A 22,716-nucleotide genomic window follows, 5' to 3' on the forward strand; every position below is an offset into this window, starting at 1 on the left:
ATGACGTGAGACACTCAACCAAATTTTGTTGAAATATGATGAAAAGATATATCTCAGCCAATTTGTATCAGACATTTTTGATTTTTTGCAGTAAGATTCTACTAAATGTTCTCCACAATATGAGCTTAACAGTTCTGTTAACATGGCATCATATTGGGTTCCAGACCTCCCCCATATTAAAAGCTTTCCTGGCCACCTTTGGCATTCCATTTTGATATTTGCTAACAACACTTCATATGCATGATCCAGCAAGCATATAAATATGTTAGCTCAAGTTTGTGGCCTTTTTTAACATTTTTCAAGCTGAAAATCACTAACATATTGAAATCAAGTGGGTGGGGACTGGAAAAGAGTGAGTTGCCATGGGAACAGAATTTTTTTTATAGCCATAGGTGTGTTTCCTGTAGAACTATTAGACTACCAAGTTTCAATGGTCTCGCTGCAAATTGGCCAAGTTAGCTCTATTTATATACTCAATATAATATTGGTTTGAGTGTATGACGTCATCAGTCATCTCATTTGCATATTTTACCCATTTTTCAAACTTAAATATCTCCGGAACCAATGAAGATATTTGCAAACGGTAAATGGCGTTTTTATTCTTTTATGGAATTCTATGTGATACAATCAAAAAACAAGGGGTAAAAATTTGATCATAGTACCACTTTAAGAGGAAAATTCCAGTCAAAATAAGCACGCATCTCTTTGAAATCAGGGCTTAAACCTTGGGTCACTTAGTGTTTCGTTAAAATCCAATCCAAATTTTTAGGTCATAGCAGCACTTTAACTGAAGTTCTGCAATAGGCCAGTCAAGCTTGACTGGTTCAGGTCTCTTTGTTGTAATGTCCCAGTGGGGGATTTTGTACCATGTGATCGTTTGTTGCAAAAGGCCTATTGTTTCTTGCAAGCATCAAGTTTCAATCTAGTTTGCATAGCGTTTGTAGAAATGAATCACTTACCATTCATGGGTGGCCACGTTACATTGAGAAACCAGTCGTCGGAGTTTCCATATTGGAAAATGGCTGCTTTAATACTTGTACGTGTCGGATGCCATTCCATGGACGGTTCTGGTACAGGGCACACTGCAAGGCGACCACAAATACGCTTGAAAAAGTTTTTATTTCAACTTGAAAAAGACTGAGCTCTTTGTTCCACATCTCCATCGCCATGTTAACGGTGAAGGCAGAAACGAAGAACCCAAAGCTGTGCTAAAGATTACATTACATTACATTACATTACATACTTAATTGACCGCTCCCCATAGGGGCTTTTCAGGGTCAATGAAACACAACGAAACGACGCAACAGAACAACAACAACTGTTAAGAATCCCAACTGGCCGGAGGCAAACCAGTTGGCTATTTACAAGTGCAACTGAGAAGTTGAACCAGGGACTACCAGGATCAAATTCAACGAGTGGTCAGAGCGTGTCTTGAACCCGGGTTCTCCGCATCTCAAGGCAAGCGCCCTAACCACTGGGCCACACTGCCTCCTCAAGAAGATCCATTGATAGTGCACGTGGCCGGGTACCTTTGTAAACGAGTTGGGAAGTGTTGAGATCGGCACAAAGACAACAGATTTATCCTTTGTTTCAGCGCATCGTTTCCTCTTCTGCAGCTGCTTTAATTGCAGTGTAGAATGGAATTTTGGAGAAAAGGCACAACTTCGAACGATACCAGCTCATTTACTGCTCTAAGGTATATAAAACCCTAACCTTAAGCTTCACAGGAATTTCAAGGTTTTGACAGTGTGTAATGAGTATTTCCAAAAGAAAACTGGTGGGAAATGGATCCACATAAAGGTCTCTGTTCAAACAAAATTCTGCTGCAATTCTACTGCATGCAAGTGGAACTTTGAAAAAGCTTAATTTTACAGCTTAATTTTTGGATATATGAACCCTACGCCGCATGATCTCCTACACAGATTTTCCCAGAGCATCAGATCATCAGACAAACGATCCAAGGCTCTCGTGACGAGAATATCTGTACGTTCGCATAATTTAATTCACCTACTTTCTGATGATTTGTGCGCAAGCGCTAGCAAAAGCAAAGTGTTTATAGTTTAAGAAGAGGTGGCGCAGTGGTGAGAGCACTTTTCATTATCTTAAAAATATTTTGGGATTGTTCCACCTTAGTTAGCGTTGTATAATATGGGCAAACTACCCTATGATTCGGTTAGAACCAAGGGATTTAAATATAGAGAGTAAACGATTCCATTGCACTCTATGTCGTCGAAACATTGATACTTGGTTCAGTACTACAAGTTGTCTCTTTGGAGAATTCTGCAAAAAAGTGTTTTAAAATGCGTGCTGCTCGTACAACATGGTTACTTTGGTTATCCAAAATAATTGTTCTGTCGCTTTTCAGTTGCTGCAGTCGTCGTCATCCTCCTGGATGTTACTCTTCCGACCTTCCGATATTTTATTCACCAACCCAATGTATTTTGAGAGCTTTTGGAGTTCTGTCAGTGGTGTGAAATGAAAGAATTTTGCAAACTTACCAGAGGCCCGTTGAATTGTGTTAAATTCGCGACGATTCCTGGCTTTTACATTCTTGAGGCGATGAGCTGCCAAAATTACATGAAACAATAACAATCACTCTTTGAGTTCAAGGAGACTAAAAATCATATTATAAATGTTAAAAAAATGTCTTATAGTAATAATATGTTATATTATATTGATAATGTAATAATAACAATAATAATATTATCAGGCACGATAATGTTATCGATTTGAAGATGAAAATTACAGGTAGAATCATATTTAATACAACGTTTCGGTGTCCTCATGACACCATCATCAGGTCAAAATATAATATTTAACAGATAACAAGAATATTAATGTTCAAGTTCAAGTTTTAGGGACTTTGAACTTGAACTTGAATATTAGTATACTTGTTATCTGTTAAATATTATATTTTGACCTGATGATGTTGTCATGAGGACACCGAAACGTTGTCTTAAATATGATTCTACCGTAATTTTCATCATCAAATCAATAATATATTATGGTGTTAAATTATAATTATAATTACTAATCATTATTACAATTATAATTATAATATATTAATAATATTATAAAGGGTAAAAATTATGATTTTTCATTTGAAGGAAAAACTGCAACGAAGACTGCAATAGAGAAAAACTCCCACTCCTCGGAACTGAGAAGTTTACGAACAAGGTCAGCCTTCATGCGACGTCAAATCCGGGAATCGATTCCGAGACAATTAAAGTGGTGGAAGGCGGATTCTCTGACCTTTACTTTGATCATAATTGTATAGGAGGGATTTTTTTGAGTTAATGATGCCGATCATCACTTGTGAAGATCACAGAAGCTACAAAAATGTCTAAGGATGGATGTTAATATGTATTTTAGAAAATAGTGTACTGACAGACCATAACCCGGCTCTTCCTTTTTCATCCCGAAACCCCTGGCACCATACGTAGCGTCGGGTCTCCAAAATCTCTGCAGCTCTATCGGCGTTATCTTGAGTCATGCGGCCAAAATAGTGCCCTGTTGGCGTGTTCTCGCTGTTTTCCGAAGAATAATGTTTGATTCTAACAAGATTACGTTAGTACACTAATACTGAGTGTATATCTTGGTTTTTGGGGATGAAACCTGTCTAGGCCCATTTTGACGTCATGCTTAGTTAAATGTTCTGTTGTAGAATTTTAAGGCGCCGTCCTCACGTATCCGAATATTTTCGAAGAACGGAGGGCGTTTTGAAAAACCTTCCTTTTCGGCGACCGAAAACGCCATATTTGTGTGGACAGAAGGCAATTTAACGGAGGAAAAAGTCTCCGTTTTCGAAAATATCAGGATACGTGTGGAAGGGGGTTCAAAACGTTTGTATACATATTACTCAGTTTTTACTCAAGATAGCAAACCTTATCATTTCCTTGTTCGATACCAGTAAATTTGAAATGACACCTTTGTGAAGGTGCAAAATAATTAGTCTGTACAAAGGATTTGTTGAAGAATTATGAAAAAATATTCCATCAATTTCAAAATACGCACGTTTTCTTCCAAGCGGGCATTTATGATGGCATGAAGTGAACACGTCATGATTTATCTGCAAAATGAAACCAAAGCATTTTCAGTTTTTTTGTATTCGGAGGATTCATTTTGCATTTTGTATCATGTTTCATTCAAATCTATATCCATAATTAACATTTTATATATGTAGTTCTAGTTCACATTCATTTAACAATTATTCATTGATACTGAGGTACTAAAAAGTATCATTTTATTACATACCGTGCAGGATGAACAACAAACGAACGGAAAAAGTTAGTTTTTCTTCCCAAGTCGAAAATTTAAGGTTACGCTAACAGGAATTTCACTTACTCGGAATATCATTTTTTTCTGATCACTTCGACTTTCATAAAAAAAAAACTAATATTGATTAAAAACAATCAGAACGCACAAAAACAATGTCTTAGCTGGTGTCGTATGTATACTACCAATCATTATAACGTTAGATATATGCCCAACTAAATAACTTGAAAAGTTAATTTTTACTTCATAAATAGATAAATGCTATTAAATAGTTCTGATGAGTGAATGCATTCTTTCAATATCTGTGTAAATTACAGCTTCCTCTCTCTCTGTGGATTAATTATGACAAAACAATTAATTAAAAATAACATTTACAGCTCATGATAGATCATGAGCTGCGGGGAAATACAGTGACGGAACAGCAAAAAATCTCGGTTTCTTTCGGACTGTTGTACTGAGTGCAAGTTTAGTCAGTTGCTTAGGTGTAAGGTAAAAAAAGGAATTTGGCTAGACTCAAATTTTATTTTGCTCCTCTATGACTGGTCATTAAAATGCTTGTATGCCCCGTTGAACATGGGGAAAACAAGTAAGTTTGTGCCGAGAAAAAAAAAAAAAACAAGCTAGGAAAGAAAAATTAAAAAGAAACGGCTTTGGTAAGTTTCCCTATCATACAGCCTTAGTTTCTTCGACTGTTGTATTGTGCAAGTCTATAGTTTTTTTATGCGTTTGTTTGCAATTGGGCTTTTCACAGTGACATTTCTAACCCTCTTTATAATTCCATTTGCTCCAATAACTTTATGCTTGTAAGCCTCATTGATCATGGAAAGAAAACAAGAATTCTTTTGCAAAGAAACAAAAAACTGAACGCCTTTAGTAATAACGTTTCCCGAATATAGCATTAAAATGAACATCGAGATAAATTATCTTGGTTTTGAATTAACTTATATGCAGTTTCGTACTTGCATTTTTGTGGCCTTGAGCCAAACGATTTGGCAAACAGACCGCGACTGAAAGCAAAATTAAGGTTGGAACATTCTTGGAAATCCAGTAAGAATTGAGACACATATTATTGAACTGAATTCGAAGTACTTTTACTACTAGCGTAACTACTAACGATTTCGTTTCAATCACTATGGTAGCTTGAAAAAGCGCGTAGCCAAATTAAGGGAGCCCGCAGCGCTGAATTTCGGAGTGGCTAGGATAGCTGAAGATGTTTGGCTCGCGCTCCGCTAAAACAATCTTCCAGCCGTTTTCTCCGAGATCGCCGTTAAAAATGAGAAAATGATTTCTTTTTGACGAAAACAATCGTCGGCTTCAACGAATAGACCCTTAGAGGCAATCCAAATAGGGTTCCGTTGTCAACTTCTTCGAATTCTTCTGGTTAACTTATTAATGAGGCATAGACATTGAACTTTCGTTTCCTATCATTACAAAAACAATGTTTTTTTTTCTTTCCAACAGGAAAGTTTCATGCCTTTATTGCTTTTTCAGGTGGCCGTCCCTATCGAAACTTTCAAGAATGAAGATTTTGCTTTAACCTTGGCGGAAGAAGGGATTACTGGCATCCGGCAGAGCGTGAACATTCCTCCCATTTGATCGGTTGCGTATATTTTTTTCCTGGCTGATTTTAAATTACAAGAATTGGACTCTGTTAGATCAGTTACAAGTTCTCTGAAAATAAGAGATTTAGAAATGCTAGAGCCGTTAACCGCGGTACTGATATGCAGGTTACTGCTTAGCCGAAAGCAGTAGTCCAACCACTCATGTTCCATATTTTACTCGTCAAAATTCTGCCGTTCGATAAGTCTTAGAGAGGGTTATTATCGGCCGTTTGTAATAATTGAAATGATAACTAATAAACTGCAGTATACGTAGTTACGGAAGCCAACAGTCAATTATATTGGCTTGAAACCTCGATTCCGGCCAGTTTCCGAGCTATTGAAATTTAGAAACTAAGGTTTTAGGGACCATTGGCTTGTTCTACAATAAGAGGTGTGCTTTGAATGTTAATCTGATGGAGGGGCTTTCTAAAATACAAACAAAGCGTTTTGCCTCAGGGCTTCGTCTAGAAAGATCGGCATAAGGCATCGAAATCTTAGAAAGAGAATTTAATCTCCTTAAAAATCAAAATGGAAAATTGAATTGGTCCAATCTGAAACATTTAAAAGTATTTTTCTCATGTGGAACTGAATTGCTGTTCGCACTCATGCAAATGTTAATATTGAAACAGATGTTTCATCATAATAAATCAGTAAATGGAATTAGTTGATCATGAATAAAAGAGAAATTTTTAACATTCTGATACTGCAAGGCAAAGCGATCTTCGTTCCCACCAATTTTGCGGACTATTTTTTCAACGATTTTTCATATTTGTTTTACCCGCGGAAAGGTACTTTTTCAAGTGCAAACTAGAAACGTAATCATCAAGTCTGGCTGAACAAAAATTGCAAGTTTGTTAGTAAACACGTTACATGAGCAATACGGTATCCTTTTACATTTGTCTGGGCATTTTACTTTACTTTACTTTACTTTACTACGTGATCGATTCGAAAAACTATGCATTCCTTTCAATGCCATTCTTGACCTTTTGAGGTCTCTGGTTTTAACTTAATATGCAAGCCCTGATCTTGAGGCTTTTAGTGAAGTAGTCGTACGTACGCTCGTCAATTCCAATTTTTGCTGCCAAATGACACACATGTATAATATTCAATAAGGGCACCACCGGCAATTTACCTGTGAATCTCTTTGCGGGCTCTCTCCTTGAGCTAGTCGACATTCGAGAAGGCAGAGCGCATGTTGTGTTATAAGCCTGTTTGCCTTTGCTTCAATCCACGCCACAAAGATCATAACACAACATAATGTCCCCAAAAGGGTCTTCTTCGTTTTTGCAGGCATTTTTCACTCAAATGGTACGCGCACGACAAGCGTGCCGTGTCTTGTATCCATGTTTTGTGATTTGACGCTTTGGAGAGCAATTTGCAGAAATACGTCGTGTCGAAAATGCGCAGATTCGACTACTTTTTGGTTAATGAACCGAAAAACAAGCATAATAAGCACAAGTATTGTTAACGCTCGACTGGATGAATGTATTCCCACGTATCGGTTAGTAAATTACAGGGACCTTGATCTCCCGAGGTAGGAGGAGGTGGGGGTGGAGGAAGGAGGGGGGTGATCGGTATGCCCCCATTGCCCCTTTCTTATCATTTGGGGGCGAGTTAGAAATTCCACAGTTTAGTTGTTACTTGTGATAAATTACTGCTTTTCTTTTACAATACATTAAAAAAATGTAAAATGTAGATTTTTGTTTATTACATATCATTGTCTCAAGCCCATAACAAGGAGCGTACAATTTCATTGTATTTGTGGAACGGCGTTTTTACCGACCGAGTTATTTTTTTAGATTGACTAAATATGCAAATTAGTAACGTTCTCATTTTCGTCTCTGTCGTCGTTGCTGAAGCTCCCTTGTGTTGAAGAGTGGGGCAAACGGCTTCATCAGTCATTCAACATTCGCGGAAACAAAAGAAATGTTGAATGGTTGTTGAAGCAAAGTTTAAACGCTTTTAAACTCATGTAACATCGACTCAACTTTGATTCAGCATGATTCAATACGGTTGAAAGGGGGATTCGTCACATTGTTGCATGATGTTGCGACATCTGTTGAACGGGCTGGCCAAACGCACGCAACATTTTCAACATTTTCAACCCAACATGTCGATGTTTTTGTGCCCCAGGCCACTGGCGCGCAACAAGTGGACCTAACGCGCATGCCTTAATGCAACACTGTTGCGTGAACGTGGCCAAACGAGTACAACATCATGCAACATTCAAAATGTTGCACGAAAATTTTGACCATTTTCAAATTTGATACAACATCATCCAACAAGTTGCAACATATCGCACGCAACATATCGCAACAGGGTGGCCAAACGTATGCAACATGTGCCCAACAATGTTGCAAGTTGTTGTGTTGAAATGTTGCGAGCGTTTGGTCAGGCCTTTAAGGGCCCCCAGACGTATTTTTTGGGGTGCGTTACTAAGGATGTAATGGTTCTGTAATTTGAGAGAATTTGGCACTATTTTGGTCAGTTTCCAACTTTTGTAAGCCAGACGCTAAATATGACGTCATCATACCACGCTCATGGTCACGTGACCAATAAAAGAAAACTCTAAATTTGTCTCCGTGCTACGCAATTTGGGTAGTTAATCGATGGTTTGATAATTTGTATTCGTTTTTGCATCCAGCCAAGCATGGTTTTCTTTTTATTTTGAAAAATGTTCTTTTTAAAGACATAAACGATACTGAAATACCCATAACTTTTTCAAAAGAGATGATTTTAAAAAATCAATGCTTAGGTATATTCTGTATTTGGGGGTGAAACGTGCCATGCAAAAAAAAAATAATTCAATTTAAAACCGCCGGAAATTTAGCTTTTCTCAAACTTGAAAAGTTATCAGAAGGGCATAATGAAACTCTCTGCGAAGTTTTAAAAAATTGTGGTCAGTGGATTTAGAGCCACCTTAGTTTTGTAATTTTTTAAAGGTAGATCTGAATCCTCTGGACAGAATTTTTTTAAACCTTGCTGAAAGTTTTACCGTGGCCTTCTAATCGCTTTTCAGCAATTAAAAAGGGGAGTCACCGAGTTCGTTTTTGAAATATGAGCAACTAAATCCAAAATATAGGGTGTTTTGCTGGGCTTTCCCGTTGCCAAGGTAACCATTTTATTACATCACAATAATGATCACATCGTGTTTGGAAATAATCGGTGTTTCATATGGTACCATAACATTGCTGTTATGTGATACAGAGAGTCTTCCAAGCGTTGAAACCCTTTCGAGCCTCGTTAACACAGACCTACAATGTAGTATTGGAGTAAAATAGGCTTCTGGTCATGGTTTCCTGTCTTTATTACAGTAACTGGTTACCGGTTTTACTCGTGAGTAGAAAGGAATGTTTTAGTGGTGAAAAAGCCCTAGCTACCCCAGATTGGTCTCCTTACATATGAGCGTTAATTTTTAAATTTTACGCGCAACTCCAGTTTATTTGAGGTCCCCTCGATTGGCGATATGGCCGTGTCAGCTTGTATTCGAAAACCATTTGCGGCTTACATAGATGCTCATTTTTTTCATTTTAGCCAGGCAGCAGCTTGAAATCCACGCTGTATCCACCAAAGAGGACGACAATTCCATCACAAGTCTTTTCAGGTGATTATTTATTTATTTTATTGTTGTTGTTGTTGTTGTTGTTTTAAAGTATTTCCAAGTCTTGATAATTCTCCGCATTCAACTCTTCTTTTCTGGGGATGCACAGCAATTAAAGGAAAATACGTCGGACCAGTGCTGTCTGTTTTGCGTTGTTTTTGCAATTTCCTAGACTGAGCCTAACTACAGTAACTCAGTTTCCAACTTTACTTTGCATGGGGTCATCATTAATTTTGTAGCGAGCTTCATCTGTTAGCAATTTGATGCGCTCGAGGACCTTTGTTTTTTTTGTCTTACATTTTAGAATGATCTCGCAATCGAGTTCATATTACGTTACTTTTCGGGTCGACATCTTGTTAAATAGAAATTCTTCAATGTAAATAGGCATTGGGTATGAAAAGAGCAATTTGACCAGGGAAATCGATAGCACACAAAATTAAAACAACCTTATCGTTGCATCGGCTCCTGCCGATTTTGTTTTCAGCTTTGTTTTACTAACTTGATCCAACGTATACCGTCTACGGTCGCTTGCCTAACAGTTGTTCATTATGAAGTGCAATTCCAAGGTATCCGTCATATTCAGGGGACATACGCAAACCTTGCCCTCACCAAATCGCAAGGAACGTTCAAAAATGCACTCCGGGATTTTGTGACATTGAGCCGCTTGTGTTTCCAACAACAACGGTCAGAAATATTTACTTTACACTGTTGATATCTGGGTCTCAATGCTCCAATTTCTCAGAAAGGCTGGTCTTACTGTAATCTCGTTATTATTGTCGCTGATCCACTCACTCGTGGATCGAGGTCGGAAGAGTCTGAGTACCTTTGACTCCCAGATGGGTCGTTCCAAAAGACTAGTGCAGTCGATAAAGCTATTAGAGACCAGTTCTGGAGGTAGATTATTATGATCCACATCATCGATTTCGATGATCACCAAACTGTCGTCCCGCTTTTGTGTCATTCGATGAATGGCTAGCTTCATTTCGTAATCGCCGAACTTGCTTTTCAAGAAATGTTTTGAAAATAAGACTAGGACTTTTTGACTGTTGTTAATACATCTCGCCATTTCTTCTACGAACGGTCTACCGGGTTCAAAGTCTTTGTGGTGTACACACCACTTCATGAAATGTTGTTCTTCCAGAAGGTGAACAATCTTCTTTATCCACTCCCTGTCGGGGTAGCTAAATACAATGAACGCGTCGTACTCGTAACTCGTAATAATAAGAAGTAGGATAATAATAGTAAGGAGAACCCTCTGAAAAAAATTCCACTGGATAATTTTACAAAATTCACTTTAAGAATGCAAAAAAAAAAAAAAAAAAAAACGCTACTCACTTGTTTTCAAACAAATCAGGGAAGGACCCTGGGCGAACTTTTGAGATAAACCTGACCAAATCTAACAAACTCTATTTCCGGTTGTATTAATTTGGATTCATTATCTTCTGCAGCGGCTCAAGTGGCATGTGTGGCGGAACACCTGTTCTGAGCCTCCTAAAGGATAAGGATATGGCATCTTTTGTAATAAGTTAAACTAAGTAATTTGCAATAAACTTAAACTTAGGGATATACCATTACAATGATGGCAAATTTTATTTTCTAGTACACTGTCAGCATAATAAAACAGGTGTTTCTACATTGCCATACAGAGTGTGTATGTATACATAATTATTGGAAATGTGCATAGTTACGTTGACGGATGTTCCTTTGCTTGATTTTGCAAAGCAGTGGCAACTTGATTTTGGTTTTGGGTGCTTTCATAATGGTGATAATTTAACTCACCAGGACAAGACATCACCGAGGATGGTGGAATTGGCATAATTGGTACATTTTCAAAGGGAATTCTATAAGCTTTTTCAATGTGACAAGCAGTTTGTGCATCCCCTTGCCTTGATGTCAAAGGAGAAAGGGGATGTCTCCTTTTCAACAAGTGCTTTGGTGAAATGGCAATTTACTTTTTTTTCCAGATTGATTCCACCCTTTTGTGACAAGTGTCGCACAATGCACCATCATCTGCCTGGACTTTTAAGTTTGGTAGAAAACTTTTTCAAATATTCTCAAAAATTTACCATAAAGGTTTCGCTTTCTCTGTTTGTTAACAAAAACGTAAGAACGCACTCGGCAACAGTCGTCAACTGTTTCTTTCGGGTGGGTCATCACGAACTATATTGTGAAGAGAATCCGAGCTCGATAGCGTTGAATTTGGCGCGCATTAAAATATCATGCTGCGTGTGGCCCGTGCGATTAAGAATTTCTCGAGATTAGTAAAGTTTCTGCCACCGCAATTCATGTAAGAAATCTCGAAATACCTCGACTATGAAAAGGGAGCAGAATAAAAATAATTGTCAGATAAAAATTAATCACTGCTGTTTTAGGTGAATCTGGGAGGACATCTTTACAAATCTCGCACACTTGGAAATACGCTACTGTAATGATACCTGCAAAAGCTACAGCGTATTTCTCCGACGATATTCCTGAACATTTTGTGCTGTGATTGAGACTTTTCTCCTCGAGCAAAACCTTGCCAAACGAACCAGGCGAGTATGGCGATCAAGTCATTTCCGTGTAAGAAGACACGAAACGACTTCATGGCCTGCTGACCTCTGATTGGGCAGAAAAACACAGAATTTCTGACACCAATCAGAATTGAGAATTACCTCTACTGTTTGGAACTGGTCTGGTAAGAACTTGCCCCCAGGGGCTCTTCTGGCCATACTATGCTTTTCTTCGTCCCCATTTTCTTTTGCCGGTTTAGAACTTTCCCTTGCTTCCGCGATCTGCCCCTGGGTCTCCGAGGATGTTTTCAATACTGAATCATGGCTTCTTTAAGAAAGACAAGAGATATGCCTATTCAGAGCTACGATCATAGATTGATTTTAGAGGATGAACTTATTTTTTTATTGCAAGAGAACACGGTTGGAAATTCTCAATCCAGTTACGATCGATAATCCTGAAACGATTCTGAATGTAAAGCAAAGTTCAGATCTGCCAATATTAGCTGATTTGTCCAATTCATTTGGTATATTTCTGTAAAGAAAAGCAAATGACAAATAAAAATGAAGCGTTCCAAAAAAGAAATGAGTCTAAACTGATTGTGATGTCGTCAATAAAGGATATGTGTATGGCAAACCTAGGCTTTCAAAAACTCATTAATAATTAATGAACCTAACAGCCTATCAAAACACGGATAAAACGTCACGTGTATGAGCTTGATATCCTGATAAAACACTCCTCGTTAGTATTCTTTATATAAAGAATACTAATAAGCTAAAAGGCATAGCTTAAAACTAGGGGACAGCTATTCTCAGAGTTATTATCATAGAGTTATGATCACGATCAACTACTCAAATCATTTATAATTGGAGGGTCAGTTGCTTCTCAGAAAACCGATAATAACATAATAAACTCTACTGTTCATAAATAAATGAATAGTCTCGTGATATAATCAAGTGCTGTTGATATACATACCTTACGAGCATGCGCACCTAGGACACGGGAAGACAAAATTTCCGTCATCTTGTGTTTCTTGTGCCCTAGTCCTTTTTGACCTTCCAAAATCTTGAATTCAGGATTTTGGCTTCCAAAATCTTGATCGAATTCAGGATTTTGGAAACTTAACTCTAACTCTAGGACATTCATTGATTGTAAGCTGCAAATACCGTATTCTGCGAAACTAAACGAAACATTTAAACCTGTAGAAATGAAAATTTCAAGAATCGCAACAGTCAGACTTTTCTGTGCGATAACCTAAACGTAGAATAAAACACCGAAAGTGCAGAAATTGTAAATTCGAAGATCTGCATTTTGCAAATACTGTTACGATATTTAACTTCTTTCTTAAGCTTCACATTCGTCCACATTTTTCTTATACAACTCGATACAGTGAAGATTAGTGAGCCACTAGTTTGAGCCAAAAGGTTACAAGGACTCTGTTTCGCAAATTTCAGATATAAGTATTTTGCAAAACGCAGTGAAAAGTACTCGCTCCATCACCTTGATAACGAAAGAAGTAAAGCAGTCACGCAAGTGTCTGTCACGTGATCAGCACTCGCTTCGCAAATGCAGATACGGTAAACTTCTGACCTTCTGGTTCTAACTCTTCGTTAAAAAAATTACCAAGGCATTGAGTTGTATCTAAGAAAAGTGTTAGCGAATGCGAATAATTAAGTTAAATATCGTCACATTCTACAAAGAGCTTAAAATTTTGATTTTCAAGTTCTGCACTTTCAATCAATCAATCGGCCCATGTTTTATTATTTATTTGAATTGGGTTATCGCACAGAGGAATGTAACTGTTGTGATACTTGATATTGTCACTTTTACAGCTTTAAGAAACGGTCCAGATAAGAACGATAGCAACAACGGCAACGAACATGTTGGAATTCAATTGGTATGCAAAAAGGTGATAACTTTTCTATTGTCTGTACTTACTTCTGATTGGCTTAAACAGCAAAAGTTAAAAAAAATTCATAAAAGCAGTATTGTATTCATCCTTACTTTCCAACCATCTTCCATCTTTCATCTCGTCTCAGTTTAAATGAATTCCAAATAAATCGTATGTGGGGACATGTAAAATTGTAAACGTTTCTTGGCTTTTGTTTTCAACTCTTGTGATTGGTCAAAATCTTTTAACACAAAAAAACACCCTTTCAAAGTGGGCTGTAAATGAATTTTATTGCGTTAACGGCTTTCCTGTAGGTTTATGCATTCTCTGTGTAAAAATGATAACATATTCCTATGTGGGGAAAGCCCCGTTGCCGCATAACAAAGGAAATTGCTGTCCACCTTACACGGGTCATTACTTAAAAGTTTTGTCTTGTTTCGTTTTGTTTCGTTTCGTTTCGCAAAATAAGTAGGCTTGCTGGCTCAGTGAATGCACGGTGACAGGGGATTTTGTAGACAACATCGGGTTGTAAAGCTAATGGGGGTCGTGACTAAGGAATCGGAAATTGTTGTTGGAGCGTTTGATCAGCCATGCTCTCACGGAAACGGCAAATAAAGTGACGGCAACTGCAAGTAAAGCATCTAACTGCATCTTTGACGAAATATTTTCACCAGGGCAAATTATTCCCCCCTCCCCCTCCCCTCCCCCCACCGACCCACAAACAAAATTTTTCCCTTACGCCGATGCCAAAAATTTAAAGAGCAAGTTTGATCACGGAGTCCCTTAGTGAGTAATTTGTAACGTCAGATCCATTAATAAATACATTATTTAAAGACTCTGGTGTAAGACCATTTAAGGATTTAAAGAACATAATGGATTTCTGCATTTGTCGTTGTGCACTCAACTTTCTTAACTCAAAGATGTAGTAAGAAACAGCAGAAAAACGATCTTTTGTAAAAAGTTTTTTTTTTTTTTTCTGATCCGACATTAACAAATTTTGTTTTTGCCTCTGTTGAAAGCGATCTTGTAATGGAAAATAGAGTGCTTTGTTTTCGACTTGGGATGCTTCGTTTTCGAGTTGGGATTTGGCTTCGTTTTCGACTTAGGGTGCTTAGTTCGTTTTCGACCTTTTGGGTGCGTCGTGCTGTTCTTCGTTTTCAAGTGCGTCGTTTTCGATACTTCCCCTGTCATAAAGCTCTAAGAGCAGAATAAATAAGCATGCTAGTTTAGTTAGATGTACATGCTTAGCGGCAGTAAGGATCATATCTAAGTCACGGTCGCGTATTCTTAAAGCCGGAGACTTTTCTTTTAAAAATCTTTACCGGAATTAATTTCATTTTCCGTTTATTTGAGTTAACGCAGATGTCAAAACAACGTGATATCACGGAGCTAAGAATGGAACGACGTCCGCTATATATGCAAAACTTCAAGTTAACAAATCACTTTCCGCGCCTTCACCTTTGCCGTCGCAGATTCCAAACTGCTGCCTTCTCGCCCTGCTGTAATCTCTGTATTGTTTTAACGCAATCTTTAAAGTTATTTTGGAAAGGTAAGTTAAGTTGCTTCATAGGTTATAGAACGGTTTATAATTAGGAACAATCAATTATATCCGAACTTTGAAACAACTGAAGGTATTATATTCAGATTGTTTCTCGAGATCAGGTTGGCTCAAAAAATGTTCTTCTCTTTGCTAAACTTGCCAAAAAAAGCCGGGTCACTTATCTTAGAAATCGATTTAAAGATTGAAATGCGTGCGCTTTGCTTTTATTTATTTATTTTTAAGTTTAATTCAAGCTAAATCTTTTAGATTAGTTTTACACTGTGACAAAGAAACGGAAACTAAGTGTATAATGTTTCTATGACATTGAGGCAAATAAGAGTTATTCATGAGGCACGGATCATTCCAAGAAAAACGGAAGTGTATTTCTCTTCCGTTATTAGTGTTGTTAGTGTAATATTAATGTGATTAATGCAGATTTCGTTCCTTGGTCTTGCTCTAATTGCTATGCTCGCCTATCTTGCAGACTGACTCAGGAATCGCCGAAATTGGTGAGTAATTTTAAAGTCGTCATTATTTTGAATACTTTAACACTTCAAGAGCATTGAGACGAGTTTTATCATTTCCCTAGCCAAACGCGAGCCCGCGTCAACCACGAGCCACGAGCCAACCTCGAGTCAAGCCCAAATGTTTTCTTTTTTTTTTCATTTTTGAGTTTCATGGCCACAGAAACGCATTTAAAAGTTTGTAGAAATATACTCACCATTTTTGTACAATATGTCATTATTTTTTCAATGCCGATTGCAAGAGTTAAGCTTAAGTTTAATTCCTGCATACCTCGATAATCATTAATTTTCCTCACGGATTCCGACCTTTGTTAATTACACCCAACTGATGCAGAAGTTCCATTTCAACGACACACTGTGAAAATTGATGTGGAATAAAAATATTTATAGCATTTCGTGCCACTCGAGCGCCATCTTGTGTTTCATACACAAGGTACCCATACAAGAAATATTAGATCCCAACCCATTCTCTCCGCGGCCAAATTGATGGAGGACATGTTTTGCGGTAGAACACAATTTTATCAGAGTAATCATGTGCAACATTATTTCTTCCTTGTGTACGGGTTTTATGGGGAAAGTTGTGAATGGAGATATTATCAGTGGCAGCCAAGGTTTTGGGTTCTATCACACCTACAGTAAGTACGTTTTGTAACAATTGGTGAAACTCCTTCATCTTTGAGAAGCAGAAGAACTAAGCTGCTTCAACCGTAGTAACAGACGAACATGAAACTCAAAAATGAAAAAAAATGAAAACATTTGGGCTTGACTCGAGGTTGGCTCGTAGCTCGTGGTTGACTCGGGCTCACGTTTGGCTAGGGAAATGATAGAACTCGCATTGAGACTAGCGCTTTGTGTTAGACCGCAGTTCGCAAACGGTTGTGATTAGAATTCAGGATGAAAAAACAAGAATCTTAAGCTTAGCCAAAAGCTTTACAAAACAACCGCAAACGCCTGTAAGAATCAAACAAAAATTTCTGCCGCGCTACAGTTGAGTACATCTTTTGCATCGTCATCGATAGAGGTGAGTTTAAATAAGTCCTGCTTCGAAGATGGTAAACTAAAGTTTTTACAATTATAGCCCACTAGTTACTTTTGAAGTGCACATGACTCGAGACTTCACCACCAATTATTATTATTACTTTTTTAAATCTTAAATGTAATGGTCTAAGCAGCATTTCTGTACAAAAGCAATTTAATTTCTGTTCCGATAACATATCTTATATGCAAAGAAACCTCTCGTACTTTTAAGGAAAATATGAGGCAAATGCCTGTGATCGAGTTGAGGATTTTAACGTCATCGGTTGTGAGCGTATTTTAATTACTCCTACACTTCCGATTCAAAGCGGCAAAAGCGCACACAATATAGAGTATTCTCTGATCTTCTTTATCGGCAGTTGTAGTTAGGTTATTTAACGAAGAAGAACAAATTGGCGTAAAATCTACGTCGTCCGAAATATTGCGGTGTGTACACATCACTCTAGAGCCCATCACTGGTATTTTCAGTTCTCGGTTTCCAGATTGCAGCTCTCCTTAAAGTTCCCATAACCTAAAAAAAATTATTTTCCTATTTGAAAGTCTGTTTTAAAAAATGAACTTTGGCGAAAGAATTTTTCAATTCCAGCAAGAGGCGAATTTTCTACGATTTTTTTAATTCTACTTTTATTTGGTACACCCCTTCCGCTGGTCAGGACCTCACAGGCTCGCTGCGACGTAGATTAAGGAATGCTTTTTGGCGTGGGTCTTATCTTTTCTTACTAATCAACGTCAGGGTATCGCTCAGCGATCGGTTTTGGTATTTTTCAGTAAACAAAAAATCAATCATGCCTATATTTATCATCAAGGAAAGTGCCTCTGAATCTGGAAGTGAATAAACTGGCGATTTAAAAAAAATAATTTGAGGCGAGTAGTTGCCGGTCTCGACGAGTCAGCCAGCGCTAGCACTGAAACCCAGAACTACACGGAACCCTACGTGGAGGAACCATTAGCAGACGAGGAATGGCTACAAAATTACAGAAGGTCTCGCAAGGGAATTAAAGTCAACGCTTATGTCTGTTCCTGTTCCTGTAAGCGAATCTCATCCGCCTTCAACGATCTTTTCGTTTTGCTGTCCATACAATACTGAAAGTCATACTCTTTGAAGTGAATCTAGCACAGTGAAGAAGATTTACCGGGCTTCTTTTTACCAAGACAAAATCTGCAGCCATTTTTCCTTCTTTTTTGAGGCATTACGTTTTGCGAGTCGAAGGATTCCTACGTATACTTATTATTCAGTTTTTAGGATCAGCTGTGTTGTTACATCGAGTGGTTACGCACCTTTTAGGCATTTTCAAGGGAATTATTCCTTACTATACTGTTTATGTCGCTATTCCTTTTTCACTTGAAGTCACGTGTTCCTTAATCTACGTCACAGAAGTATTGTGACCGGGAAGAATTGATAGAAGACTAAGGCGAATGGTGAGCCAAAATGGCAAATTTGACGTTTTCTAATTTCATTTTCAAATCGCGTTTTGGGAAAATCGTAATTTTTTTTCGCGAAACGTTTATGAGATATGTGTAGATTCAGATGATTAAGTGAGAAAAATTAGGTTATGGGCACTTTAAGGATCTCCCTGATGACCTGAGTTAGTTGTCCATTTGTGTTTATTACTCGGGCCCGTACGTAAGGGGCTCGAGTTATAAAATACGTTAGATTTCCGTTTTTTTTCCCTGTGCAGCAAAATGCACAATAGTAAAACGTGGCGGTGTTTGATTGGGCAATGCATAATAGAAAGCACGTGGCGGAGTTTTGATTGGGTAATGCACAATAGTAGCCACATGGCGCTGTTTACGTTGGTTATCTAAAGCAAACCACATAACTCCAAGAACATGAAAAGCAGTGTGATGCGTTGTATGGATTACTGAAGGTCGACGTTGCGTTGTAATCGATTTCTTCACACATACAAAGAAAGGCATACGCTTTTCGCGGTAGACCCACACTAAAAGATGTCAAGCGTCAACTTCGAAACGGGTCGTTCCGCGAACTGAACGAACCAAGAATATACTCGAATGTAACTGAAATGGACGCAACTATGAAAGGGATACAAGTCAAAACACTAATTCTTTAATAAGCAGCGGTTACCTTATTGAGAACTATTCTAAAGATGACAGCGACAAAGAAAATAACTCCACAAACAAATGGACGCCATATTGGAATCTTCTGAAGACAAAGTAAAAACATTTGCTCAGTGAACAAATGGCCTCACGCTTGTACCATTTTCACCGCGAACAAATAGCCTCCCGCTCCCGCTTGACTACGGAGATACGGTTTTTTGTCTATTGCGTTTTTTTGTCACCATTTCATTGTTAAACAGTGTGTTTCTTGTAATGGTCTAACTTATATCCTTTGTTCAACTAGCCATATTAGCGATCGTGTTCACTGCCATCTTGTGTGTATAGTTCTGTTCTAGTTTTACAAGATTTGACGTCATCAGTGGAGACTGTGATCAGCTCTTTAGAAAATAACTTTGATGTAGTTTGAAAGGCTGTACAGTTATTTGATTCTCAATGATAATAAAGACTTCATTCCAAAGGAGAAATACAGGTCTCGATAAGCAAAAGTTTGTTTACTTTTGTTTTGATTTGCGTGAGCATCGACATAGACGTGCCCGAGAACCGAGCAGAATTACAGAGAAAAGGCTGAGATGTCTATTTTATAACAGCAGAAAAAGGAGGAAACTTACTGGAACGTATTTGGGTAACAACGTACCGAGATCATCCACATTTCATCGTATTACTAGCCAGGGAGGTCACTTGTTCGTAAACACATCAACAAAAGGATCTACCTCAGCCTGTATGCGTTTAAATCTATGCACGTGGTACAGTGTATGTACCACTTTTCCAAAAAGCGTGGATGAACAGGTAAATGCAAAATGAAACTTAAATTTAATGCAGAAATCAGGAATACCCGGTACGATTTGTAAAAGAATGTTGTTGTTTTCTCAGGAACGAAACGTATCCATTTTGAATTTAGGGTGAACTATTTACACAGCGAGTTAGAGTGGCCAATCGAAACAGAGTTTGTGATTGGAAATCTAAACATCTACGAGATACAAAAACAAACTTGTGAACACGTAAACCTAAAATATTGCAAATCATAATGCTGACAAACACAAAGGCGAACGAAATGGATCATGCATAGGACGTTTTGAATATCTGAATGATTTTGGGTTAGATAAAAGCGATATATTGTTAAAAATTCCTAAGTTATCCCTTTTCGTGTTAATTAGTAATGCAAACAAGTTTTAGTAATAAATTGGATTAACGAGGAACCAGTGATTGTAAAGCTAGTAATTGCCATGGTTCGTATGTAACAAGTAATCATGAAAAGATTCACGGAAAACGGAATTTGAAATGTTTATGCAGGGGTAAGTATTTGAAGGTAAAATAGGTATTTGCAGACTTTATGCTTCGATGTTTTGTGCACATAAACAAGTATATGTTCTTCTCTTTAAATGAGGTTTTACTGCCCTATCAGTAAAATACGATTAATGGCACGTGACCGTACTCGCGTTCTTTGTAGTCGGCCGTTCAAGGTCATAAAATCAACGGTTTTGTTGTAAATAAAACGAGGACATAAAGACTTTGTTCCGAGATCTCAGATTATAACGTACACCTGCATTGGCCAAATCTGTTAAAGCCTCATTCATTATTACTAAAAGGGCGTGTAATGCCCACCTGCTTCATAGCAGAACCTGTGCAACTGGCTACTTTAATAGACAGAGTCTAGCAATAAAAGCCTCAGTTGGTCGTCCAAGGTTCACTTGGCAGTTTGTCTTCTATAGTAAAATCAACTAGCTGTTTGCAATTTGCCAAAGTTTTTCCCCTCTCTCCCTCCCTTTGGAGATGGGGTTGGATATATCGCTTTGCCGTCATTAAAATTGGGTCACTCCTGCGTGGTTTGGTTAAGTCTGCGCAGCGACTTCCCCCAAACCTGGCCTTCGTCGAAGGCGGACGTGTTCTTGCTAGCTCCTTTAGATGAAATTCAAAGCTTGTAAAATAATGTAATCAACGAAGGCTGCTTGGCTTTCATTCGCTTAAATAACATGGGAAAAGAAGACGCCCGAGCCGATAGTCGCAAACGGTTAAGGGAAAGCGGCTCACAGACTGACGGGGAAGATGCGTTCGATGAAGCCGACGGCCATTGTCTTAGCAAACTAGATGAAGTCAGTGAAAAGCTTGACAAAGTGCTAACAAGACTCGGCGAGTTAGAGGCTATGCAAGGTAGAGTGGTAGAATTGGAAAAAGAAAACAAAAGTTTACAAGAAAGCCTGAACATCGCTCAAAAAGACATCGTCGACCTGAATTTGTCTTCAACCGCCACGTGTGCAACACTGGAAACCCACGCAAAGAATCTGGATGACCTCAATGCTAAAATAAAACATCTTGAATGCCGCAACATCAAGTTAGAAGCATACACAAGACGTGAAAATTTAAAAGTGTTTAATGTTCCAGAAGGAAGAGGTGAGTCAACTTCTGCTGAAGATCAATTAAAAAAAGTGATGCGCGATAAACTTAAGATCCCAGAGGAAGATATCGAACAAATCCGTTTCGAACGCGTTCACCGCATCACTACTAAGAAGAATACCAGTCGAGGACAGAACTCCAAACCTAGGCCTATTATAGCTAAATTCAGCTTCTTTCAAGACAAGGAGTATGTTTGGTCTTTTGTTAAAAACTTGAAAAACACCAACATTTCAATTGCGAATGATTTCCCCCGGGAAATTGATGAAATACAGAAAACGTTATATCCCATCTTGAAAAAGGCCAAACAGAGAAAGCAAACAGCCTATTTTAAAGTTGATAAGCTAATTATAAACGGGCAAATCTACAGAGGTGAAGAAACAACCAATCTCCCATACTATGGTCTCATTATGGACACAAGAAACAGCGGAAACCAAAGCCAAAGCGGTCACAGCGCGACAGCACATCTATAGTTTAATTTAGTTTAAGGTTTATGTGTGTAATAAGTGTTAAACTACTTAACCCTTCTTGTTTAATTAGAAATGTGAATGCTCCGGAAACTTCTTACTTCATACGTTACTGTATGTTTTTTTGTAGATTAATAATTTGTTTTAGGCGAATATTATCGGTTTATGTGCATTATACTTTCTTGCACTCTGCTATACCATCGTTTTCATTTTCGTTTTATATGACTTCTTCTATAATATCACTCCCCCGATTCAGCTACAATGACCGATCATTCTCTTAATCTACTATCTCTCAATGCGAGGGGACTAAGCAATTTCAGAAAAAGGCGAACAATTTTCACGTGGTGTCGGAAACGAAACTCGGATATAATATTCCTGCAAGAAACTCATTCGACATTGTCAACACACTTAAAATGGAAAAACGAATGGGGTGCAGAACTTATTTGCTCCCATGGGAGCTCAAACTCTCGAGGTGTTGCAATCTTGATCAAAAAAGGTCTTGACTGCGTTATTCACTCTCAGATTGTAGATACATCGGGGAGGTATATCGTTCTTAAAGCCGCTATCAAAGATAAAATGTATGTTCTTGTAAACATTTATGCACCAAACAAAGACGAAGACATCATTAAATTCCTCAAAAATGTGTTAACTAAGCTGCAGACCGAAAATTTAGATTCAGAAGAAAATATTGTGATTGGAGGTGATTTCAATTGTCCTCTGAATCCTATACTGGACAAAAAAGGTGGCATAATGACACCTAGGAAATCTGTGATAAATTCCATCAATGATGTCCAAAGTCAATTAGATCTTGTAGATATATGGAGAGTT

At 38.0% G+C, this 22,716-nt stretch overlaps 2 protein-coding genes across 3 annotated transcripts in view; one reads left to right on the forward strand and one right to left on the reverse strand.

The window, feature by feature from the left end:
- Positions 1-22,716, reverse strand: part of LOC137971346 (uncharacterized) — a 122,311-nt gene that overhangs the window by 16,444 nt on the left and 83,151 nt on the right. Inside the window, exons 1-4 of one of the 2 annotated variants that reach the window (XM_068818171.1) lie at positions 7,009-7,334; positions 4,015-4,069; positions 2,499-2,564; positions 960-1,082 (exon numbers count right to left, since the gene is read on the reverse strand). In XM_068818171.1, the coding sequence (XP_068674272.1) occupies positions 960-1,082; positions 2,499-2,564; positions 4,015-4,069; positions 7,009-7,170 (406 nt within the window). In that variant the 5' untranslated portion in view covers positions 7,171-7,334. Of the gene's footprint in view, positions 1-959; positions 1,083-2,498; positions 2,565-4,014; positions 4,070-7,008; positions 7,335-22,716 lie in introns of those variants that run through there. The other variant, XM_068818172.1, reaches the window with a different exon arrangement.
- The window catches only part of LOC137970469 (tetratricopeptide repeat protein 28-like), a 19,123-nt gene continuing 11,684 nt past the window's right edge, over positions 15,278-22,716 (forward strand). The window contains exons 1-2 of the mRNA XM_068816984.1: positions 15,278-15,407; positions 15,883-15,907. The gene's annotated coding sequence lies outside the window, so the exon portion shown is untranslated. The remainder of the gene's footprint in view (positions 15,408-15,882; positions 15,908-22,716) is intronic.

This window comes from Montipora foliosa, chromosome 9, assembly GCF_036669935.1.
Source record: "Montipora foliosa isolate CH-2021 chromosome 9, ASM3666993v2, whole genome shotgun sequence".
Taxonomy (NCBI): Eukaryota; Metazoa; Cnidaria; class Anthozoa; order Scleractinia; family Acroporidae; genus Montipora; species Montipora foliosa.